The sequence below is a fragment of the Talpa europaea genome (assembly GCF_964194135.1).
Source record: "Talpa europaea genome assembly, chromosome: 8".
NCBI classification, from domain to species: Eukaryota; Metazoa; Chordata; class Mammalia; order Eulipotyphla; family Talpidae; genus Talpa; species Talpa europaea.
In genome coordinates, this window is record NC_140075.1 from 97,161,315 (window position 1) to 97,187,879 (window position 26,565).

Here is a 26,565-nt window from a genome sequence, read left to right on the forward strand (position 1 = left end):
CGCGGGGGAGGCGGCGAGCCGGGGAGGCACCCGAGGGGGAGGAGGGGAGAGCCGCCTCCCGCGGCCGCGCGGAGAATGGGAGTGTGGGGCGCGAGGCCGCCGCGGGGTGTCACGGCGGCGGCGAGGCTGGCCCAGCGCGGGGCCCGCGCCCGCCGCTTTTAAACCCGGAGGGCGCGGCGGCGGCGGGTGATCGCGGCGCGCGAGGGGCGCTGGGCGGCGGCCGGATGGAGAGGAAGGGCTCGGCGGCCGGGGCCAAGGGGAACCCGAGCCCGTCCGCGGCCGGCGAGGCGCAGCGGCCGCCGCCTCCGCTGGGCGTCCCGGGCAGCGGCGGCGCAGGGGCCCCGGCGCGGGGCCAGCCCGGGGCGGCGGCCGAGCCCGCCGAGTTCATCCGGCGCGCGCTCGAGTTCAAGAGCCAAGGGGCGCAGTGCTACAAGGACAAGAAATTCCGCGAAGCCATCGGCAAATACCACCGGGCGCTGCTGGAACTGAAGGGGCTGCTGCCGGCCTCCGGGGAGCGGGAGCGGGACTCGCGCGCAGCCTCCCCGGTGGGGGTCTCCAGCCCCGGCCGCCTCTCGGAGGAGCAGAGCAAGACGGTGGAAGCCATCGAGATCGACTGCTACAACAGCCTGGCAGGTGAGCTGCGGCGCGCCGCGCACCGGCCGCTCCTCTCCCGGCCCTGCCGGGCGCGGGCCCGGCCCCCCGGCCCCCCGGCCCCCCGGCCCCCCGGCCCCCCGGCCCTGTCCCCCCCGGTCGCCGGTGTCCACTGCGGCGCGCCCGCGGTGCGCACTCCCCCGCCGGGACCGTCTGCCGCGGACGGGAGAACCTGCGAGGGAGGCGCTTTGGAGAAAGTGTGACTTTTGGAATGAAACCTTCCAAAACTCGTTGTCATGCCGCGTCCCTTCCCCCGCAACCATCGCGAATCCTCCCCCACCCCCTAAATAGCTGGCCCGACAGCTGGTCTAGCGGGAACTGCTACTACTGCCGCTCGCCTGGGGACCCGGGTCAAAATGCGGGAAGCAGCGCGCACGGTGGGCCCCCCGCACCCACCGCACAGCCAGTGGGCGCTCTCTCGCCTCAGGTGTCGTTGACGCCAGAGCTGGCCCTCACCTGCCCCCCCTCCCCCCGACTGACCCGAGTAAGGTCCTTCCCCAAGTTCCTTTAGCGCCAGGAGCGCAGGGCAGGTTGCCACCGTGCCTTCAGCATCTTAAGCAAAATGGATTCCAAAATGCCACTTTCTTCTCTCTGAGCTCTGCTGGGGCCCGGGTTGCCAGGTGGAGAGGGGATCTGGAAGGGAAATAGTTGGCGGCAGCGCTGGAGCTGTGCTACCTTCTCTCCTCTCTGCCTCAGCTCAATCCGTGGAGCACAGGTCCTCACACAGGCTGGATCTAGGCTTGAGGGATCGGGGAGCCTTCTATTGGGATACACTCCAGATTTCACTCTGGGGATTGAAGTCTAAGTCAGGCATGAGAAATTTGAAAGTCTCTAAAAAAGGAAAATTCTGGGTCTTTCCAGGACCTGCTTGTGAGAAAGTGGGAGATAGTGACAAAGGTGATGGCCTTATATTTAAAAAAAAAAAAAAAAAAAAAGCGTTCTAGCCTCTTCTCCCAGTTCTTTTGTTGGGAATTTGGCCTGGTCCAAATTTCGGACCAAATAAAAGGCTGTCACTCCTGAAACCTGGCCCTTGAAGTTGCCGAAGTAGCCTCGCCTCGGGCAGGTGAGCAGAGGGGGATGGGAGAGACTGGGTGTGGCTGGGGATGGTCTTTGCCTCCAGGGCCTGTGCTCTGCTCCAAGTGCAGCTCTGCTTGTTCCTTTAAGATTTTTGGTGCCAGCCTACCTCTGCTTTCCCATGAAGCCAAGTCCAGGATCATCTTTAATCAGGCAAAACCCAGGCCAGGGAGTCACTTTGTAAATTGTAGTTTACAAACTTAAAGCATTAATAGAAATAGTAATAGTAGCCTTTGTAGAAAAGGGGGTGCTGATACAGTACTAGAAATATCGGCAGCAGATAAAGTAATAGTACAGCAAAGATGGAATATTTCAGTCCATCACAGGATACAGCTCGATTCTCCTTTATTTCCTGTAAGTTGCTGGCATACTTCCTACTGCCTGATGAATAGTTAAAGGGCACAGTGGCCCCCGGTGGAAGAAGAGGCACTCTGGATCACTAATGCAGCCTTCGATTTAATATTATTCATGGGCATTCTAGGGTTGCCCTTCATCCCATGCTTTTGGCTGCCAGCCTCTGGCTAGTATCGCCTATCTTTTACCCCAGAAGTGGTTACATTTCTACAGTGAAACCAAAGACATGTCCTCCTTCAGGTCTCGTCAAACAGAGCAGGGCTAGGATCTGGACAACTGCCCCATCTCCATACCCGGTTCTCCACCCCCTCCAACACACCCACACATTTTGGAAAAATTCAGTGTAAGAGAATGGAGAGTAACAAGAACAGATTTCATCCTCTGCTGCCTTCGTCAGTGTTCGGCACTTATTAATATTAATAATTTTCTGTGTATATGGGGCTAGGCACACTATATACATTGTGTTTTTTAACCTTTAAAATAACTCGATGAAAGAAATATGATCATCAGTTTTGCAGAGAAAAAAGCCCTGAGCTTTCAGAACTGTTCAACTCCAAAATCAATGTTCTTGTCATCACACCTTGATGCATGGTCAGCGTCTTCTGGGTTCTGTCTCCATTGAGTCCTCCCTCAGGTGGGCTCCAGAGCCCTAAGGTTGGAAAAAGGTGATGGGGGATCTCAGCCTTGGTAACCAGGAGAAATACTGTGCCTTGATTCAAGACCCTGATGGGGCTATCTCCCATTATTGTGGGTTCGCATAAAGGAGAAAATAGTACCTTTGAGAGAATGCCAGAAAGTTTAAAGAAGAAAATACAGAATTACCTCTAACCCCACCACCTCAAGAAATCCATTGAGATGTATTTCCATCCTGTATTTTTTTCTATACATAAATATAAAGTATTTATCAAACTCAGGACCTCCTGTGTCCTTTTAGTGTCACCATTATTATGTCAACATTTTTGCAATTTCGTTAAAATATTTTCATGAACATTATTATACATGGCAACATAAAAAATTTAAATGTATGTTTACAATGATCATTTGATGGAAAAGGAAGGAAAGATGATCATGGCTATTTGTTGTTAGAGCCAGAGCAGTGCAGCATGGCCCACAGGACAGACTCTCCTGGTGCCCTCTAAAAGGAAAGAGACAGCAACTGCAAGTTCATTCTGGCAGAAAGGCAATGACCCTTACATCAGGGCTGCAGTGTTGCCTGAGCAGCTTAGAAGGCTACAGGCAGGGACAGTCTAAAGATGTCCCTCCAGAATCTGTCCTCTTACACAGCTGTGCATAGATGGAGAGGTTTGGTTTTCAAAGGGACATGGATGAGCCCAGAAGTCCCTGAGGGTTAGGCTGTGTTGCTAAGGGCATCTCAGCACCAAACAAAAGGCTATTGTAAAGCTTCTAGGGAAAACCTAGGGTTAGTGGACTCTTGTACTTGCAAGGAAGGCTCCAAAAGAATAGTAAGATAGCAACTAGAATGTGCTAAGAGATGTTAGTAAAAAATCCATTTGGGTGACTTGAGAGGACCACATAAAGTCTGTGCTGGCAATTTTCCCAGTGCTTGTGGTTGGGTCTCTTCTGGCTTGACATTCCTTCTGATTATGAGATCTGGCCAGTGGTACAAGACCCCTGGACGTGATTTTGTATGTCTTAATCTCTAAGCAATTTAAAGGAAGAGATGGGAAGCATCCTGTCCCTTCTGAATTTCAGCTGACTTTAATATGATTTGGAAAGATATTCTGGCCTAGCTGGACAGATGTAGGAATCTCACCAAGGCTGCAAAAGAAGGTTGTATTGGCTTGTTGATCAAGTCCAATGACCTTGGACAAGACAAGGACTCCTGTGGGGTCTTGGAATGTTCTGTGCAGAACCTGTTGTAGGATACAGATTTTTATTCTATATGTTTTCCTAGAGGGCTGGGTAGCCCCAACTGGGATGACACCAAAAGGTTGTGATACAAAATGATTTTGTTAGTATTTCCAAATTATGTTTGAAATTTAAATACCAGTGGAGATGGTGCCAATAGGCCTGACGTTGGATTGGAAGGCTAGATGAGGGTCAGTTTATGCCTGTATGTCTGGCTCATCCTGTGGCTTTAGATAAGCCCCTACACATCACTTTACCACCATTTTTCCATACAGATAGAGCTATGCTTGACAATTTGTTGTTTGTTTACATTACAAAAGGGGCAGATACCCATCCTCAGTTGAAGTCACAGGACAAGGCCATGACAAAGCCTTAGGGAGTCACTTTGGGAAAGGCCTGGAATGGGAACCAGCTCTTTCATGTCTCGGTATATTTGAGATGATAGCCAACTTGTGGACATGTCTTGAAGCCCTGTGACCAGAGCCAGCTACATAATTTGTGGGGCCCAGTGCAAAATGAAAATGTTAAAAAAAAAAGTAGGGGGAAAGTAACATTAAAGGTCTTAAAAGATAAAGCTTTTTCTTTTCTTTCGTGGGCTCTCTCTTGACTTGATATGGTATTTTTATTTGCTATTTAATGTCATTATGAGAAAGTTAAAATTTTAAACTGTTGACATGAATTTTACTGTTTGTCTTTATATTGTGCATGTCAGTTTTAAATGGAAATATAAGAGCATTTAACTTAAATGTGAAAACATATAAGGTATATAATTCACATTTTGTAGATTATACATGCATGTGATAGTTTATTCTTACTACAAGAGTGGAAATGTTGATATAAACAACTCAACTGTTTTCATTTCACTTCTTTATATGCTCACTTTATATACATACTTTCCACCAGGTCTGACTTCTGATGGGTAACACCCTCTATGTCATCATTTTCAGCAGAAGTGGTTGTTTCCTACAGGGAAATGTATGAATAAGATAAGACATGAGGAGGTTTTTGGTTATTTGTGTATTAGAACACTATTTCTTTTTACATCTAAAGTAATTCTAAGTTGAATGAAAAGCATGGGCTCTTGGAGCTGTCAGTAAGTCTGCTGCCTTAGTTATACTGATAGAATTAACACTCTCACCTTGTACTTGAATTTGACCTTGCTGAACTCTCATGCATTGTGGATCCACTGTAATGTTTGCTCATGGAACATCATGAATGCTGTATGCAAGCAGAGTTGCAGAGACTGGTTTTGTGTGTCTCCGCTGTTCGCTCTCATGGTCCATTATCCCATAGGAGTTCACTTACAAAAGAAAAATCAAAGCTATAATTATTAGGAATTTCAAGAGGGCAAGATAGAGCATTAAACCAAATTCAGGGCCTCTCTGATCATGGATCCTATGCAACTGCACCTATTACTTACTCTTAAACCTGGGGCCCTCAGTGGAACACCAGACGATGACTAGGTGGGCAAAATTAGATATGGATTCTGAGGAGATTCAGAGATAGAGAATACTCAATTTAAACTGGTCTAGAACTAGAGGGGAAAAGGAACACAGTAGATGAATTATAAATGCAAGAACTAGGTGGTGAAAAGGAGATCAAGAACTAGACACAAGCAGTAACCTGGCAGCCAGAAGATGAGTTGTTGGCATAAGAATTGATCAGAGGAGGGGAAAGAAGAGGGCTTTGATCTTAAGATGCTCAACAGAGAGACACCAATTAAAGATGGTGGCATAGAAAGAACTTGAACTCAATCTCCTCCCATCCCCACAACAAATCTCCAACTACCTATAGAATAATTTTCTCAGAAGAAGACCTGGGAACTAAATGAATAGAACTTCTATGAAAAAGCATAAAAAGAGCAATTCCAAGACGGATAGGAGAGACAGAGATGCATTCTTGCCCACCCTGGGTGCGGCAATCTGCAGTTGGGAAGGATCTCAAAGTGTAGAACTTTCCAGGAACGAGTGTTAATGCCCTGCATTGGGTATCCCAACTGTAAGATCCTGTGTGGCAGAGACAAATCACTAGAGGACCTTTCATTGAGGGTTTGTAGGAAATATGTCCTGGACAACCAAAGCACTGTGGGGAATGAAGAACCCACCCTCTAGGGTCCATGTGCAGACTTACTTATCTCTGGACCTAGCACAGTAATACTGTTCTAAAAAATGTTTGGGTTGTAGGTGGAAGAATCCCATTTATCATTCTGACAGTGTCTCTATGGGTCAGAAATACTGATAGGTGCCATTTTGGGAATCACACATAACCTGCTAATACAGGCACTAGGCAGGTACCATTTTGGAACTTTTCCTCCAGCCTACTAAAGCAAATGGGCAAGCCCCATTGAGAGTTATACTCACAGCATGCTGTGGCTAGGCTGGAGGAACAACTCCTCTGACCCACCCATTTACCACACAGTGGCGGGGCTTGGCTGACAGCACCACCCACACACCTGGGCTGCAACTGGGCTGGGCTGACAACCCCACCCACATACCCACACACCACACCTCAGTCATGTGCTATAGTCAGACGAGGCTAACAGTTGCCTACTACATCCAGTTGCAGCAGGCAGGCATGCACAGCCCACACAGGTGACACACCTTGAGAGTGGCACTGGTGGCCAGTGGGGGGGGGGGACGACTGTATTCTCACAACTCTGTAGGATGTCACCTGCACAAGGCCAATCCTTCAAAACTGGAAAAGGTGGTAGATTTGCCTGATACAGAGAATCAGTCAAAATGGGGATACAGAAGAACAAGTCCCAAATGGAAGAAAAGAAAAAAAAGACAAAACCCTAGAAAAATACCTTAAGGAAATGGAGATAAGCAAATTATGATGAAGAGTTCAAAGTAATGGTTATAATGATGCTCACTGATCTGAAGAGAAGAATGGATTAATACAGTGTTGATCTATTTCAACAAAATAGAAAATTCAAGAAAGATCCAAATGAGTTTTAGAGTTAAAGAAAACAATAATATAACTGAAAGATATAATAGAAAACTGAATAAAGCACAGAAAAGGATAAGTAAGTTGGAAGAAAAAGCAATAGAATCCACCAAGACAGCAGTAAAATAACAAAAAGAAAAATTTAAGCCTAGATACTTTAAGAAATCTCTGGGACAACAATAAGAGACATTATATTCCCATTATTGGGGTCCCAGAAGGAGATGAAAGATAGGACCTGAAAAATTATTGGAGGACATATGACTGAAGACTTCCCTAGTGTGGGGAAGGAAACAGACATCCATACAGGAGACCCAAAATGTTCCAATGAAGAGGAACCCAAAGAGATCCACATCAAAATACATGATAATTAAAATGGCAAAAGTTAAAGATAAAAAGAGGATCTTCGAAACAACAAAGGAAAAACAACTTTTACAAGGGAAACACCATAAGGTGATCAGAAGGTTTTTCAGTAGAAAACTTGCAGGCCAGGGCCTCCCCGGTGGCGCAGCGGTTGAGCGCTGGGTTGCGAAGCTGCCCGCAGACTCTGCAGCGCCGGTTCGATCCCCGGCTGCTCCCTGGCCACTGGAGGAGGGTCCTGCATGGTGTGCAGACCTCTCCTGCCGCCCGCTGCTCCCCTCAGCAGTGTACTTCGGTCCTTCTGCCTGCTCTGCTCCCCGCTCTGGCTCTGGTGAATTCTCTCACCCTCCTGCGCTTCTGACTGTACCCAGTGCTTGTATAAATAAAATAAAAAATCAATCAATCAATCAATCTTAAAAAAAAGAAAGAAAGAAAACTTGCAGGCCAGAAGAGAATGGCATGTCATACTCAAAGTGCTGAGAGGATAAAAATCTCCAACCAGCCATTAATTTTATAGCCAGTAAAGTTATCATTCAGAATTGAAGGAGAGATTAAGAGTTTTTCAGATAAAAACTACAGGACTCAATCACCATTAAATCAACATTGCAAGAAAGGTTAAAGGGGCTTCTCTAAATTAAAAAGAAATGGCACTAACAACAAGAAAGCATATGAAAGAAAATATCTCAGTGAAAAAGGTAAATATATTATAAAGGTAGTACATCAATTACTTATAAGGCAAGAATGAAGATTAAAAGAGGAAAGTAGTACAAATTAAAACTACATTAATTAGTAAAGGAATGCATAAAATATAAAATTAAAAATGAAACAAAAATTAAATGGGGTGAGGGACTACAAGTATAAATTCACGATTCAGTGTATATAGATGTTGAATTATAATGCACCCGAAGCTCATATAATATTCTAAATCAATATTACCTCTATAAAAATTCATTTAAAAAAAAAGATGCTCAGCTCATACAGATGGGAGGATCTTGACTAGTCAAGCCGTTGTTGATATAAGACTGTTCTTTGGGCAACACCTTTGTCAATAAATCTTAAACCTGTAAATGTGGCTTCTAAGACCATCTTCTGAGAAAGGATGTGAGAATTTTAACTTGTAGAATGCTTTCAAGGGAAGAACATTCTGAATGTAGACTTGGGACTGAGTTTCTAAAGTGGATTCTGAAACTCCTCAATTTGTCTCCAAGGAAAAGAGTTGGATGACTCTCAACCAGAAACCCTTTAAGACATTTTGAAGTCAGAGTCTCTATAGCCAAAATACATGGCAGTGCCTCATCCAAGGTAAGGGGACTCAGCTCCAGTGTAGACAGAAAGGCCAAGATGTGGAGAAGCCAAGACTGCTCCCACAACTTGGTGGATTGTAAGTGACGTCCAAATAGGATGTTTTTTCCTTCCAGCTCTTGTCTTCCAACATCAAGCTGTGCCTACCCCAAACAGGATGAAAATCAAATGTTTTTACCAACCAATCACAAATTTCCTAATTCTCACTTGACTGACTTTGGGAAGTCCAGTGTCCATGCTGGGAACAGAATTTTCCAATTTTACCAAGATGGTTAGAGTGATGCAGTCCCAACTATAAAGCAGCCAACATGAGCTCTAGCACCAGCAGTAGTACACCAGATATTTAATAAAAAAATCCAAAGGTAATGCTACAGAAGATTAAAAAAGTCTAGCTTTCCTGCTAGTATTCACATGGCCTTGAAATTATTAAGTTTAAAACTCATCATCCTTTATGAATTCATACACATCTAATATCAGCAATGAAATGATGTTGTGTCTAATAGTACTCATAAGGAAGCAGGATGTATAGTGCCAAGGAGGGTTGACAATTTAGAAGCGCCCCAGATTGAAAATGAAGCCTTCTCTATCCTTTCTGATAAAAGGACATTAAAAGAGCAAGTCACAGACAAAGTTTACATGGAGGAAACTCATGGGGAAAATATCTCTGTATAAAGAACAAAAGTGATGCTTATTAGCAAGCTTGATAGTTACATAAAACTGGAATTACGATTTCAGATTTGGATATGACTCAAGGCTTACACAAAAACATGAATTTCGTTGTCAATATTACCAGCTTGTCATCCAGTGTGAACTCAGACACTTCTAACAGCTAAAGTGACCCATTTAGCAACCACCACCTCATAACAACAACAACAATAATAGTAACAATAATGGTACTGAAGACTAACATAATGAGCCCTGTTCAGGCACCTAGAAGGTTTGAATTAAATGAAAATGCCCATTCCAGTATCTACCTTGTGTTAAGAATCCAATAAATTCAATCATCCCATTAATATTAATTGAGCATGTAATATATGCTAGACCCTGAGCTAGGGCCTGAGTATATAGGAATATATTTTAAGGACAAGGTCCCTGCTTATAATTAACTTCCACATATACAAATAAAATTTCATTAGATTTATACAACCTGGTGACACAGAAAACCCAAGCTTGGAAGAATCAAGTCACTTGTCTATGGTCACACTGGCAAATGGATTTCTCATTTGCAGGCCTATATTCCAAAGTCTATAGTTTTCATCATTCACCCCTAGGCCTCCATTGTTTGGAGCTTCTTGCTTAAGCACTAAAATTTGCTCTTTGAAATGTCTGTTGAACCATTCATATTCTATCTACCCTTTGAAACTACATGAAATATTCCTCATCATTGTAATAAGAACAAGCTTTGACATTTTATAGGCAGTTCACTTGTCTGCCTCCAGTCTTGCTGTCTGTAGGTAAAATATCCTTTCATTGTGATTGTACCTTGCATGATTAGGATTCCTATTCCATGACCATCCTGGTGGTTGAGGGGAAAGTGTCCTGTGTTTAGTAACTAGGCCATAGTTTCCCTAAGCCCTGTGTTACTAGGAAGGCGACCTGAATTTGTGTGGACAGAGAGGCATGAGGAGCTGATGAGTCATAATTTCTAAGGAGCTGAAAGGCTGTCAAAACCCCACCCTTACCTACTCTTTCCTATCTTCTTGCTCCAGAACATGCAAATTCCAGATAAGAGATCTTAAGAAAATTTAAGTGGATGTGTTAAGAGTAGAACATTGTTTCAGCTATTGCCCCTTCAGTTAGTGCATTGTGGATACATTGAGGGGAAAACAACCCACTAGAAGACTAACATCTGGAGTTGTTCAAATGCATGAGTCTAGACCTGGTCAGTTTTAATGTTCTAAGAATGATGATAACATCACTTGAAAATATATTTCTGTTAAGTGCCAGATGAAGTTGGACAGGTGTCTGACATGGAGCATTTGCTTCCCTTACATCTAGGAAGTCTACTTATTTTGTTAGTTTATGTTTTTGTAATGGATGTTAGTACATTCTCATTTTATAAGCCTAAACCTCATCCTTCCAAGAAACAAAAAGAAACTGCCCCCCGCCCCACCTCCCCCAACTCAGCATGGAACAGACCAGCTCACCTCATGTCTGGTGGAATAAAAACCAAGGTAGACTCACACAACCTGGCTTCCAACTAGTGGATGTTTGCCACATATGTGAACTTCATCTGGTCACAAGATCTCTGATCTTGAGTTTCCTCACTTTTTAAATGGGTATAATAATGCCAGCTGACTCATAGGGGATGGTGAGGAGCAAGAAAGATAATATATGTGAATGTACTTTATAATTACAAATATTGGAAATGTAGATTATTATTTTAAGTGGACAGTGATCTATAGAAGAAAAAAAAAGAGGAGAAATAAGAAGTGGAATCTATCCAATAAAGGAAATTCTCAAGTAGATACTTGAATAGTATCTACTGGTAAACTCTCCTGATGCCTGGTTTCTGTACTAAATATCTCTCGACCCCAACTCTCTAATATTGTTTCAAACATACACACTAAAACAGTTCCTCAAATGCAGTTTGCTTCATAGTCCACAATAATAAGCTCTTGCCAAATTAAAAAAAAAAAAAATCTGAAGCAGAAAATGCAAGGGAGGTTCTCTGAAGGCAAAGATTTCCCCAGATCTCTTTAAATGGCCTCATCTTTAAGATCACAGCAGAAGCATGACTTGGTGAAGAGGAACTTGGGCTGCAGATTTTGTCTTTTAACTTGCCAGATGCCCCGAGGTAAAGGAATTTTACCTCTTGCATGGTAGTTTTCTGGTTTATAAAACCCTAAGGTTGGATTTCAAGATCTCTAAGGTCTTTTCCAGCTCTGAAAAGAAAAATTCTGTTATCGAGGATGCAGAGAAACAACCCTCACATACTATTGGTGGGAATTTAAATTGTTGCAGCTATTTTGGAAAGCAGACTGGTCTTTCCTTAAAAAAATAAAAACAAAAATAGAAATATCCTTCAATCTAGCAATCCCACTTCTGAAATACAAAACTATCAACTTGAATTATATGGTCTACATGTTTATGGCAGTATTATTTTCAGTAGCTTAGATATGGAAGTAACCGAAGGGCCCACTGGTAGATGTTTCGATAAAGAAGATGTGGTATAGACACAAAATTGAATACTATTCAGCTATAAGGAATAATAAAATTGTGTTGTTTATAACATGGAAGGAACTTAAGGTGATTATGTGCGCAAAGTGAGTCAGAGTGTGCGATATAAACAGTATTAGCGATGGCCTCTGGTGTTGAATAAAGGATGGTGTGGGCCAGGAGTCTCATTAGCCCCTGTCAGTAACTCACACAGCAGCCAGAGCTCCTGCAAGGAAATTCATTCATCAAATCTTTACTGAACCCCTGCCATGGCTCCTCACAGCCCAAATCTAAATATAATGTAGCATGGGGATGGTGAGACCAGGGTTCTAGCCCAGATTCCGCTTAATTTGCTGTGTGACCTTGGACAAGTCACCTCACTCTGAGCCTTAGTTTTCCTAGAAATACAGTGAGGGTTGAGTCAGAGGCCCTCCAAGTCTCCTTTCAGAAATGTTGAGCTGTCTAGGATTTTGAAGGCCCTTTGGCCCTCTTCCTCTCTTGGCCTCTCACTCTGAGATTAGCCAGATTTGGGGAATGAAAAGGGGAAGAAGTTCTCCTTTATTTCAGTTTAGTGGTATGTGCTGACAAATTATCATGAAAAAATCTCAACTAAGGGCCTCCCTGGTGGCGCAGGGGTTGAGCGCTGGGTTGCGAAGCTGCCCGCGGCCTCTGTGCCGCCGGTTTGATCCCCGGCTGCTCCCCGGCCACCGGAGGAGGGTCCCACATGGTGTGCAGACCTCTCCTGCCGCCCGCTGCTCCCCTCAGCAGTGTACTGCAGTCCTTCTGCCTGCTCTGCTCCCCCCTCTGGCTCTGGTGAATTCTCTCACCCTCCCACGCTTCTGACTGTACCCAGTGCATGTATAAACAAAAACGAACAAACAAATAAATAAATAAAATAAAAAACAAAACATGCCTCTATTAAAAAAAATATATCAACTAAAATTTCCAAAACAACCCTTGCAAATTGGGGGGTAGGGGGGGAACAGGAATCATACAAGGGATGTCGCAGGCTCCCAGGATAGGATGATAGAGTCAGACAGAGTTCTAGAGAATTGAGGGTAGGGGTTGCAAACCTAAAATATTATCTAGGTCCTGGACTATAAACTGATGGCACTAGATATTACCTATTACTGCTATAACTTCCCAGATTATTCTAAAATTCAAACTTCTGTTCTCAGCAGGCAATCATTTGCCATCTGAAGCCTGGTAATACTGGCTTCATCAGGCCAGAAAGTCCTGTGGCAAAGAAAAAAACCTTTTAAGAAACAGTCTGGCAGAGCCAGGAGTTTCAGGGAACAGTTCTTGGCTAAGTTATTAGTGTCTCAGGACTTGCCACCCTTGGCCCAAGGCTGGAAAGCCCTGAGGAGTCTGAGCCAGATCCAAGCATTTCAGGAAGTGATTCTGGCCCAATTGCCCACCTTCCTCAAATGAACCTGCACCCCCTGGTTCTAGAAGCCACTGGGTCTTTGGGAACTTGTTTATATATACTCTTCCCTGATATCTATGCTGGGAAAAGGGCTATATCCCTGTGTATATTAATGAGGTTGGAGTGAAGAGAGAGAAAATGGAGGAACACAGTCAGTGGACTGAGACCCCAGAAAATGTAAGGAGCAATGTGACCTAGTGGAAAAGAACTTTACTTCGCAGAAGAGACCTGGGTTTGCATCTTGCCTTCCCCATTGACTCCTCCATTAACCTTAGGCAAATCTCAAGCCCTTTGAGCTTCTAACTCCATTGCAGAATGGGAGTAATAATGTGCTCCATCTGGGATTGTGAATGTCGTTAAAATTAAATGACGCACACATGCCTAACACGGTGCCTGGCACATGGCAGATGCTTAACAAACAGTGGTCATATGTCAGTCTCACTCCTTCAGCATTAATTTAGGAAAGTATTCAAGAAGGGAAGAAAGAGGAACTCAGCAAAGGAAGCCGTGAGAGAATATGAGAAGCGAGTGAGCAAACTGGGGGGCAAAAGAGGAGCCAGGGACATGGTCTCATCTCCCCAAGTGACTGGAGCAGGGGTCATGAATGGGGTGTGACCCAGCAGCCTTTGGTGTGGTTCCTCCCTGGAATCCTGGGAGGCTCAGGAACAAGCAACCCACAGGCTTCCTTTAAGGGGCACCTGAACCAGAGGCCCTTGTGTCACATGGTCTGTGACTACTTCCAGCTTCTCAGGATACACATCTGTCTGGTTGTAGGCAGACATGTCTCTGGCCAGAGAGAGCACTCTGTGTGACCAAGTCTGCTCTCTGCCACTTCCCATACTCTGCCCCAGGATTCTCTTGATCCTTTCATTGAACTGAACAAGCAGGAGAGAACCTGGCCAGGAGGGAGACCACTTCTGGGGGGCACCTCTCACAGGTCAGACCAGATCGGAGTTCTAGAGCAGACAATAAGGATCTGACAGGAAGAGAGGCTACTGCTGTGATCAGTTGGGTTCCCTAGGGGAGCTTAACCAGCAAGAAAGCTAACCCCTGGGAGGAGAAGCAGAGGAAGGCCGGCCTGTGAGGGAGAAGTTCCCGAAGGGCTATGAGGCTGGAGCCTGTGCCTGCTGGGCCTGCCTTCCTCTGCCTTGTGCTGCTTCCAGCATTCTAAGCTTCCTTCCTGGTGTCACTTAGGGAAAGTCCCTGCTTGCTCAGGTGTCCTGACACAGAGTACACTAGCAGCTGTGTCCTTGGGCTCTCCTTGAAGTCTCCCGTGATAGCTGCCCCTCTACCAAAATGCTCAGCGTCCTCTCACCTCTCACGACCCCCGGTCGCCCCATGGCTGTGCCCCAAGAACAGGCAGTGCTTTCTGGTTAGGAACCCTTCAGGAGCCTTTTCTGCGCGTCTCCTCCCGAGTGCCCCTCCTGCTCTCTTGGAAGGGATCACTATCCTATTGTCAAAGGTGATTTTTAAAAGATAGCTTTCTAATTACAAAAGTAGAATATCATAATTGTAATGGATTGAAAACAAAGGAAATTACAAAGAAAAAAGTAAAGGTCACTTGTCACTCATTGCCCCAAGATGCCGACACCTCTGTATTTTTAGTTCATTTCCTTCCAGTTTTTTTTTTTCTGTGTCTACAGTGATGTGTCACTTAACCACATTTCCATCAACATGGACCTCATAGACTGTGGTGGTCTCGGTAGGCTCTGCCATGTGGCCTAGGTGTGTGGTGAGTTTTATCATCTAGGTTTGTGTACTTACACTCTATGATGTCCACACGATGGAGAAAATCATCTATCAACACGTTTTCAAGACTAGACACCAACCAGGCCTCTTCAAGGTCTATCTTTCTCCGGTTTATTTAGGAATGAAGGGATCTGTCTTGTATGTACTGGGCCTGTTAGGGGGCAGACTGAGGGATACCCTGAGACCCCCAAGCCTGCATGCTCTAATGGGGTCCAGCCATCCATACACACAAATACAAAACATATTCTTGGTATAAAAAAAACTTTAAAAGGACTAGTGTGCATAGAGAGAGAAGAAAGGATACTAGTTTTCCAGTAAGACACCCAAAGTTACCCATCCCCTCATGGGTAAATGCTCAGCCAAACAGGGTTGGCCCAAAGTGGGGCCACTGAGTCCCAAAAGCTTGCCATAAGTCTAAGGCAGCTTCAGGTAGGAAATCATAGAAAAGGGGCACAAGGGGCCAGGTAAGCCTGGGATAAAAGAAACAAACTCAGAACAAATGAAGGTAACAGCTGCCATTGTCAGCCTCCCCACAGGTCTCTCACCCACACGGGTCTCTTCTAAGTGTCTCTACATGTCTCTCCCTCCCTTGTCTTCTTCAAGTTCCTGTTGCAATTCCAAAGCTGACAAGCAAGAATGCACTTCGTCTCCACATGTCTCTCTCTGTCTCAGAGCCCACCTGCCTTCCCTGTTACACAGCTTCACCTGGCCACTCAGTTCCACCCATCGTTAAGTGGGGCCGGGAACATGGCACCTCCCCGGTTATGGAAATGTCTCTGTTATAGGGCGACTTCCTGGAAGCCCTGGTCTCCTTTCATTGCCTCTGCCCACACAGGACTCTCTGGGTGCCACCTCGTAGGTGCTTCTACTTCCCCTTGCTGCTTCCTCCCTTTTGCATCTCACAGGCCACCACATCAGGCTGTATAGTCAGACAGATTATACTGAAGGCTCCAGGATATTGAAAGCATTGCTTTTAAAGAATGAATATTAGAAATTCTTTTCCTAATAATCATTTGGCCATCAAACTACCAGGAATTTCTTATCGGCCATTGGCCTTTTTGGGGGGGAGAAAGGGTAGGGCAGGTTCCCGCTATCTACCAGGTTCCTCAGACTTTTCCCCTCTAGCCTCTCACTATTTAGGCACCTTCCCTCTGTCTCAAACTCCTGTCATTTCCTATGCAGAGCAGTTGGTCATCTTCACCTATGGAATTTGCCTCCTACTGATCTCTAAGCGTCACCTTCCCTACCTAAGGTGTTGATAAGGGTATTTGGGAAAAAAAAAAAGATAATTTCTACCCTAGGAGGGATTCTGATACCTGCTATTAAGAATTATTCACGCTCATATACATACTCATTTGTATTTCACAAAATTCAAATTGTACTGTTCACATTTTACAACCTTCATTTTTTCCACCAGTATTTTCCATTGGAAACATTCTTCAGTGTCATTAACTATTTTTCTATAGCATGATTTTAATGTCTGTGTAAGTTTCCACTGCAGCAGGGTCCCATTATTTATTTAACCACTGGTTGGTTATTTCCAACACACAGTGCTCCCACAGAGAGGCTGCAAAGTGCTCCTTCTGCTGCGAGTGTGCTCGTTAACTTCAAACATACTGAAGGACATGATGTTTACATAGCATCATGGAAGGATGATGGGAGAGGCAGTAGCAACAGGGGAGACATTGTTGGGGTTACAGAGAGGTAGTGGAGAAGTGACCATAGATGGTGGAGAAGTGACATTCTTTAAAGTGAACAAAAAGAGAACAGAATGGAATTTTGGCTTCTGAGATGTCCCCTCCTTCTGGTTCAAAGCTCCTGCCAATGGGTATGACATGTATCCTTGGCTTGAGCCAATAAGGCAAATATAATATTGGCGGTGGAATTCTTTTGCATATTTTTGAGTACAAACTCATCATCACATTCCAATGACCCAGTTGGCGCCTCCAAAATCCCATTTCAAACCAAGAAAGGGGTGTTAATGAAAAATCCAATAAATAATAGCCCATCCTACCTGCTTTCTTCCACTCTCTCCTCTCTGTATATATATGGAAGTGAGGTCAAGAATGAGAATTAGGGGCCAGGTATGGGGTAACTTGAAAATATACTGTTGTAGCATCCAGGTCTGTGCCTTCCCCATAGAGTGGCACATGACAGCAACCAAGACTGAACTCACCTTGGACTTTGGCATCACTACTGCCCTGAGTAGATTCTAGTATCCTTAAAGGACTGTCAACATAAGCCTGAGTTATATGACTTTTAGATGGTTTTTTCACAATAGCTCTTCTGCCTGCCACTTTGACAACTAAGGCTTCCAACAAAGCCTTTGAAGTTATCAGTATCTTGTGAATGCTCTCCATTTTCTTCACCAAGCCCCAGGCACAGGCTGCGATGACTAAGTTTACTAAGAGCATCTGCTGTGTATTGTGCACAGTGAGAGGGATACAGCAGTCCTTGTTCATGCATCTTTGTAAAGAATTTGAAGGGTGGGAAAACAAAGAGCAGTATGGTCATGATGAAAAGATCTCAAAAGTAGTGTTGCTAAATCAAAGAAAACCAAAGACACACCTGGCAATGCTTATTTGTTTAAATCGAGTGAGGGCATGAGCTAGATTGGAAAAATAGAAGGTCACAAATTAATGTGAGTGGGATCATAGGAGATTTAGCCTCTAGATAAAGTCAAATGATTCTTGGGAATGGGAGCAGCAGCATGAGTGGGAGAACTTGATTTGGCAGCAGCAGGGCAAGTGTGGTGCGAGCAAACACACTGCGCTGTGTAGGGTGCTAACTCCCTGGACCAGCCAACATCTTTTTTTTTTTTTTTTAAGGATTTATTTATTTATTTAAACAAGCACTGGGAACAGTCAGAAGTGCGGGAGGGTGAGAGAATTCACCAGAGACAGAGTGAGGAGCAGAACAGACAGACGACCGAAAACACTGCTGAGGGGAGCAGCGGGCGAGACAGGAGAGGTCTGCCACACCATGTGGGAATCTCCCAGCCGGCCAGGAATCGAACCTGTGCTGCAGAGGCTGTAGACAGCTTCACAGTGCTGTGCTCAACCCGCTGCACCACAGGGCCTCAACATCCTTTTATCATACCTTCTCAGTGCCTTAGACTTGGAAAAGACCTGGAGAGGCTAGTGAGTACAGTTGTCCATGCTTGACAAGCAGAGCTGCTGGAATGGAACCGACTTGGCACTTGCCATAAACAGTCCCGACTCTTCCCTTCAAGCTGAATGATCGCCTCACCAAGTCACTGACCTTACCCAGCCCACAGCTTCTGGCAGCAGGGCTAATAATACCTATTTCCAAGAGTCACTGAGAAGGTCAAGTGAGTTGTAAAACACTAAACAATAGTAGGTATTGCTAGTTATTGAGTATGCAACATGTGCAAACCTCTATGATGTGGTTTTGCTGTGTGGGGATGTAAAGATAACCCTACAGATGCTTGTCTGGAAGGACAAGGAAGACATGTTTTATAACTGCAATTATGTGCATGATCTGGGTATGTAGTCATAAAACTAAAGGGTGCATCTGATGATTGTACCTTTAGGTCTGACCTCACTAGAAAAAGACTGACCAACGCATTAGGTGAAAGTATCACTATTAATCAGGGATGTGCTATAATTCACAGGTATTAGAAAAATAATCATCGGTTAGCAAATTAGAAATAGAGGGAAATTATATGATCTTGATAAAGAGATTCTGCAAAAACACTAATGCTAACATTATAGTTAATGATGAGAAACTGAATGTTTTCCCTCATGAGCCAGAAATTATACTCAGAGGCATTTATCCTAGATTAAATGATAGTTATATATATCTATCATTAACTATTAAATGATAGTTATATATATTGTTCATAGCCACTTAATACTAACCAAAAGCTGGAAACAACCCAGATGTCCTTCAGTAGATAAATGGTTAACCAAACTGGTACATCCATACCATGGACTACTACTCAGCAAGAAAAAGGAATGAACTCATGATACACACAACAAGTTGATTTCATCTTGAGGGGTTTGTGCTGAGTGAATAAAAGCCAATTACAAAAGAGTTCATACCATTTAATCCCATTTATATAACACTGAAATGAAATTTCATTCCACATTTTAGAAATGGTGGACAGATCAGGGTTCAAAGAGGAAGTGAGAGACAGGAGGCTCATGGATGTGGTTATAAAAGGGCAACAAGAAGTATCCTGGTGATGACAGAACTATTGTGTAACTCAACTTTGGAGGTAGACGGAGGATGTCACATATGTGATTAAATGGAATGTCTCTCTAGCCACACAGAGACACATACACAAGTGAGTACAAGTGAAAAAGGTTAGGAAAATCTGAATAAGATCTGTGGGTTGTATCTGTGTCCATATATTGTTTTTTACAAGATGTTACCATGGGGAAGAGAAAACTGGGTAAAGGATACAGGGGATTGCTCTGTATTCTTTTTTTACAACTGTGTGTGACGCTATAATTATTTTAATAAAAATTTCAATTAAAAGTACCATATAGGAGTTAGTTTTATAAGCACTAGCTAAAATAGAGGTGTTTCAGGAAGAAACCAGCAATGTGTCATGTCAGCCCAATTAGGCTAACAGTAGGCTTTCAAAGAAATTGGAAATGCTTGTGGTTTTAGAACTTTAGGAAAAGCCTTGGTGGAAATTCTGCTTTTGGTTTGTGTTTGTTTTACTCTTTGAATGCAGAGAAACAAGTAGGGCAGAAGGTCCTGGAGATTTATATAGGGAGCTTCCAGATGAGAAGTATACATATACAGTGAGCACAGTGGGTGCCATCAGTGTCTCCCACTTAAGCTTCACAGGAAGCAGAACTCATGCCTGAGTGCTGTCTAGTGGAGGACCGGAGCTGAACTTCATTATAGGCAGCAGAGCATCCCAGGAGGGGCAGTGCATGTCATGGTGAATGTACGGTCTCAGGTGCCAGATGGTTTAAGCTCAAATCCTGCCCCTGAACCTTACTAATTTTGCCACCTTGGGCAAGTGACTGAACCCCTTGGGTCTCAGTTTTGCCTTCTGGAAAGTGAACAAAATATTAGAACCTACCTCATAAGTTGTCGATAAGATTTGACTAATTAGAACAGTGCCTGTCCCATTCATACTTAATAAAAGTGACCTGCTTGCTCTTACTACCGTCTGGGAGGATGGCTGGGTGCTGCCCTCAGGCGTGGGGCTAGATTCTCTGTGCTTGTCATAGAGCATCTCAGCCTTCTGTCCCATTTCCTCATTTCCCCAGCTTGGGCCCCACTTCTCCAGTGAGAAGAGAAAACCCCAAAATGTCCGAAGTTGATACCATTATCTGCGAACAATTGTTTGCCCACATGTGCAGATGCCCCAGCTCTGGGACTTGACCATCTAGGACCTGTTTGCCTTGTGGGTAATCCTTGAGCAACCCATGGCCATTCTGGACTCTCAATGGTTTAAAAAACTGGATGGTCCTCAAGAAAGATAAAAATACCAGACTGTGAAGCACCTGCTTTGCAGGTGAGGAGGCTGACCTGGCGGCACACATAGGGACCTATTATATGAATTTCTGGACTCAACCATAATCCATAATTTCTGGACTCAACCATAATCCACATCTCTGGATATAGGGTATAGAATCTTATTGTTAAATAAACTTTAATGGAAACACTTCTCTGTGGGATTCTTGTCAGTTGTCAAACTCTGGCAAATGGGAAACACTGACTTTTTTCATCCTACCAACAAACCTTCAAGGAAAAAGCAGAGAGCAGCTCTAATTTCTTTCATTTTTACCACTGAGGCCCTGAGAGGTAAAGTGTCTTAACCCAAAGACAAACGAGTGAGTATCAGCGCTGGGGACAATGACTTGAATCATCTAGCTTAGAGACACTGACACTGGCCAGCAATACCTCTGCTAAAAATATTCCCTTTTCCTTCATAGACTTTTTCATGGCCTTGAGAATCAGGCACTTGGCCTATTCCTTGCCCTACCACCAATGGTAGTTAGAGTTCCTAGCTCTCCTGAATTGCTAGGAGTACAGAGGAACCCAGCAACTTTTGGTGCATCCCCCAGTCCATCCATAAAGCTGACAGGCAGGTTTTGTGAGAGCCATCCATCCATTCATGGTACAGGAAGGTGCTGACAGCAGGCAGCTGACAGCATTAGGTTTGCATTTTGCTGTGTGGAGGGGTTGAGCTGGAACTAGCTGTTGACTAGAGGATGTCTAATTTTTGAGAAAAAAATAAGCCAAGAACCCCACCCTATTCTTTCCTACAAGTCTCCTTTTTAGGCTGCAAGGCTGCTTTTGTAATGTTTTCTGCATATAGCCACATTCCACCCCCCAAAAGGGAAAATATACCTTTTTTGAAAGGAAAACTGGCAAGTAAAACCAAGCATCCAGCCTGGGTTTGGGAAACAAGTGTGAGTATGTGTACATCCAAGACTATAAAACAAGAATGAGCGCTAAAAAGATTTGTTTTCAGAACTCTGAATGCAAGCATTTGTGTATGTAAAAGAGAAAGTCAACATTTTCATGGAAAGGTAAAATTGAGTAGGTCATTGCCATCCTGAATGTGAACATCGTTGATAGAAATTCCCATCCCTGGGGCCTCCCTGGTGGCACAAGGGGTTAAGCGTAGCACTATGAAGCTATCTGCAGCCTCTGCAGCATGAGTTTGATCCCCTGCCAGGGAGGTGACCCACATGGCACAGCAGACCTCTCCTGGCTCACCCACTGTTCCCCTCAGCAGTGTATTTTCAGTCAGTTCACCTGTTCTGCTCCCCACTCTGTTTCTGGTGAATCCTCTCACCCCCTGCACCTCTGGCCTGTACCCTAGTTCTTGTATGCATAAATAAATCAATCTAAAAAAAATTCCCATCACTGCACTACATCCCTATTGCTACATCCCTATTGCTCCTCTATAAAAGACCCCCTGAGCATCTCTCCAAAATATAATCTGACCTCTTCTTGAAATTGTACTTTAAATTAAGCTTAACTTTGTGTATGTATCATATAGAATGAATAGAACTCAAAATAGACCTTTTCTCTGATTAATATACATGTTGCTGGACAAACCGTATTTGGTAAATGGCTTTCTAAGGAACTAGCATTTAGGGGCATCAGGTTTTGTATTCAACACTGTGTGAGGCATGAAGAATACATTCAGTGTCTCATTTTTACCATCCAAGGAGTTGCCACAAAATAGCTATTATTATCTTCATTTAATACATAAGAAGAAGGGTCAGGGCAAGTAAGTAACATGCTCAAGGGCCTGCCTAGTAAGAGGGGGAGGTTGGATTCCAGCCCAGGACTGTATCTCCAGATAAAGCCAGGACTCCCTAGAACTGGGATTACACTATAGGCTATCCAGGGTGGCTGTGACCTACCCCAATTGTTAACTATTCTGAATGTCACCTCTGTCCAGATCCAAGCTCCTTCCTGTTCTCTAATATACTATTACACAGTAGTAAAGTGTGTTCGTTTCCTAAGGCTGCCATATAAAGGACCATGACTGGGGGGCTTAAAATAACAGAAATGTGTTGTCTTACAGTTCTGGAGGACAGGAGGCCCCGATCTCAGGGATGACAGTGTTGGTTCCTTCTGAGAGCTATCGAAGGAGAATCTGTTTCAAGCTTCACTCCTACCTTCTAATGGCCTTGGGCATTCATTGGCTTATAGATAGTTATTTTCCCATCTCTTCACATTGTCTTTCCTGTGTGTCTGGCTCTGCATCCAAACTTGCCCTTTTTATAAGGTCACCATCATTTTGAACTAGGATCCATCCTAATGACCTCATTTGACACAATTCTCTCCAGCTTTTGCGGTGGCATTGGTGTCATATCACACATCTGAGGAGCTGTGAACCTAGTCCCCTAAATTATATAAATCATATACACAATGCTAACTCAATACAGAAAAAAATTAAGATACCTTTCTCCAAATAGGATCGTGTTCTGGAAGTTCTGAGGATGAGCACTCCAACATACCTTTGTGGAGAGCGGAACATAATTCAACCCCACAGAGTGGGCGCCTCCTCCTTGCTCCTGGCCCCAGAGGGGTCATGCTTTCCTTCCGTCCATCAGGTCAGGGCAAACTATAGTAAATCAGCCGTAAGAAGAAAACCAACAGCTACATGAACTTGTTCTTCCTCCTTGCATCCAGTTTCCCTTCATCTCATGCCAGTGAGTGGCATTTTGCCCGGGCAGTCAGTATGCCCTGCTTGCACCAGGAAAAACAAAAACAAAACAGGTGCCAGAGCCAGGAGAACCTGACATGTTTTAGCCTGAGGTCTCGTGTGTGGTTCTTTAGGAAAACCATACTTAAGATTTTCCAAGTGCGTGAGTGTGCAATGGGGTTCTTTAAGGTGCTGATTCCCTTAGGATTTTCCTGCTGCAGGTCCATTTGTGGAAGTCTGCCAGCTCTTTTCATAAAATCATATCCCCGCCATCCAAGGTTGGCAGTGAATGAGGACTCGCCACCTGGGAGGGGTGGTTAAGGATTTGCAGCCTTAATTCTTCTCCCCCTGTTTTACTTTTCTCTTGTGTGTCGCCCAGGTCAGCATATTAAGCTCAGGGAAGGGTGTTTCTCTTCTAGCACTTCTTCCCAAGCATGAATAGCTGTTTGTCTTAATTCTCCACAGCTTGGCTGATTTCAGGCTGCAGCATTTATTCTAACTTGTCAGAAGATCCGGGCACCAGGAGGTTAAAAACATTTTTTTTAAAGGGCTTCCAGATACAGTTGGCCGGGAGGCCAGGTCCATCTTCCCGTGTCCACTGTGGATGTGTCTCCCCACCCTGCACCCCTTCTGCACCAAATGACTGTGTCTTTGAGTACAAATATGGACTAGAGCCAAGACTCCGGACAGGAATGAGCTTCCTTTCCATCCAGATTAAGACCTGCCTCCCCAAGTCCAAAGCCGCCTCTGCTGAGACTGACAGTGGCAGTCAGGGAAAATCCGCCCCCAGAGCTTTGCTTGGGAGCACCACATCAGAACAGAGTCCGATCTCTAGGCCCAAACAAAACAAAACTCCACAGAATGGGAAGGTTGTCTTTCAGAAATGCTTTTGGCCACTGCCCTACCAGTCCTGGCCATCATCCCCAACAGAAGGTGTGTTGCCATAACGCAGAGAGAGAATGGCATTCCTTTTGAAAAGGAAGCAGAGAAACAACATCCTTCTTCTATTAAGTGGTGAACATTCATATTTATAGGCTGTTAGAACAAAATGGGTGGTAGAGATTATTCAGTGAAGTGCAGGTCCTTCATTTTACAGATAGGAAACTGAGGCCTTAAAGGGAAAGTGGCTTTCATAATGTTGATAGTGGCAAAGGGTGGGCTAGACTACAGCGCTCCTGATTCCTAACCCAGTATGCTAAAATAATGACCCATGCATTTCATAGCAGAGCATAGACACTGTAGCATAAACTTTAATTCAAACAGAGACCAGAGACCAGGTTACAACACCATGGAAGACACTCCCGAATCATCGAGTCCAACTTCATTGAATCCTAAATGACAATCTAAGACGCTCCCCCAACCCCCTGCCACGGAAGGGTTCTAACCACATGAATGTAATAGCAGAGGGAGAATATTTCAGGGGTCCCCTGAATACCATTTAAATTGATCCCTTTCTCCTGCCTTTCTGTGTGCACTTGAGTCAACCTAGTCACCATCATTTCACCACCCAAATGCGTTCTAGCCTCAAGAATAAAGTCCCAGATCTTCAAAATGGACCAGAGGGTCTTTGTGTCCTGGTTTCATCTTGCTTTTTTTTTTTTAAATAAATTTTATTTTTATATTCCCCATACAATTGCAACCCCCTTATTTTGACCCCAATCCCTCCCCTTCCCGCCCCCCACCCTCCATAGAGTGTCTCTGGTTCATAGTTTTTTGTTGATTTTGATTTTCACTTTCTTCTAGTTATTCATTTTCCTGGTCCCTTATTTAAGTTTTCTAGATTCCTGCTATGAGTGAGACCATCCGGTATTTTCCTTTTTCTTTCTGGCTTATTTCGCTGAGCATGATCCCTTTCACCTTTGTCTTTTGCCTTTCTGCTCCTGTCAGGAATGGTTTCCCAAAGCTTCTCAGATAATACATTCCTCTCTCTCTCTCTCTTTCTCCTCCCTTCCCTCATCCCTCCCTCCCTCCACCTCCCCTTGCCTTCCTCCATCTCTCCCGCTACCCCAACTCCTCTGTCTATAAAAATTTCCATCTAATCCGTCTAAATCAGTTATTTTGAAATGCATGGTTTTACCTTCCAGAAGATAATTGCAGACATTTTTTTCCTTGGTTGTCACAACTGGCATCTAGTAGAAATAAGGGAATGCTAAACATCCTACAATGCACAGGGCAACCCCATTACAAAAACAGTATCCAGCCTAAAATCTTTGTAGTGCTGAGGTTTAGAAACACTCGTCTTTGGACCCCAACTTAAATACCACTCCTTCCAAGAAGCCCTCTCGTAATACTTTATATTGGCCGAGAGCCCCTCCCCCCACCCATTCTTCCCTTCTCCTTCACTGTACTTGGTATGCAGGAGTATTTGAGATGATCTAAGTCTGCCTTCCCTGCCAGCCCATCCGTTCCAGGATGGAGTGGAATGTTTGGTTCATCATCAACTGATCCCAGTGCCCAGTACAGCTAGGCATTGCTTTTTAACTCAGGAACACAGGATGGTAGTTTACATGGGTGATGGGTACTTCCAAGGGCTTCACATGCAGCCACTCCAGACACCCAAGGTCAGGAGCAGGCTTGGGAGCCTGGCAGAAGTGGATGGATATCATCACTCTACTACCTCCTGCTTGAATGACCCTTAGTGGGTTACTTAATTTCCCTAAAACTAGGTTTCATCATCTGTGAAAGAAGAATAAAAATAGAACCTAGTTCATAGAGTTGCTATAAAATTGAAAGGATATTGTACATGCATGTATACTGAGTCCTACCTCTGACATTGGGTAAGAGATTAACAACTGAGAGGAAGAAAGGCCTGTGGGATAGTCCACTGCAGCCCCCAGGGCCTGGGGGAGTTGGTATCGGGCCAGGGAAAGCCAATCAGCAGACTGCTGGTCAACTGCTCCTTCTTAATTTCCTCACCTTGAAGGTGTGTCTACAGACATCCTATCTTACCTATCCCATGGCTTGTTATATGTGCCCCAAATAGCTTCCCCATCAGACTACAGAGGTGGCCAGCAGTCGCCTGTAGGTGGGGCTGAGGACAGCATTGCTCTCTTACCCTTCCCCTACCCTCCCCAATAGGGACTCTGGCCTGGCACCCCTGGCTTCTTATCTCAGTTCCCTATCTCAGCCCAGCCTTTTAGGATGAAGGCCATTTGGACCTGTGATAACTCCCTGTTCCCCGGCTACACATCTAGAGCCAAGAGGGGCTTGTTAGGGAGAAGGGGAAGTTTCCCTCTACTCCTCTGGGGTCTCCTCGTACTGGTCAACTGATCAAATTAACATCATATTAGTATGAGAAAAAAAAAATTAATTTTATACCCAAAGGCAGACTGCATAGGCAGGAGGGGTCCAAGAAAGGAAATGTAAAATGAAGTGTATAGCCTGAACTAGGGACAGGATAAAGGGCTGGGACTTCATGGAGAGAGGGAGGGATCTCACATGATGAGAAGACAGGGCAGGTGCTCTGTTGTTAGATGCCTGCCCTGCTATATTCAGATAAATGTTGTTTCTGGTAGTAACCCTA

At 44.4% G+C, this 26,565-nt stretch overlaps 1 protein-coding gene across 1 annotated transcript in view; it reads left to right on the plus strand.

Moving 5' to 3' along the window:
• Positions 1–224: 224 nt before the first annotated feature.
• Positions 225–26,565, plus strand: part of TTC9 (tetratricopeptide repeat domain 9) — a gene marked incomplete at both ends in the record, with an annotated part of 33,362 nt that continues 7,021 nt past the window's right edge. The window contains one exon of the mRNA XM_084240930.1: positions 225–633. Within this exon, the coding sequence (XP_084097056.1) occupies positions 225–633 (409 nt within the window). The remainder of the gene's footprint in view (positions 634–26,565) is intronic.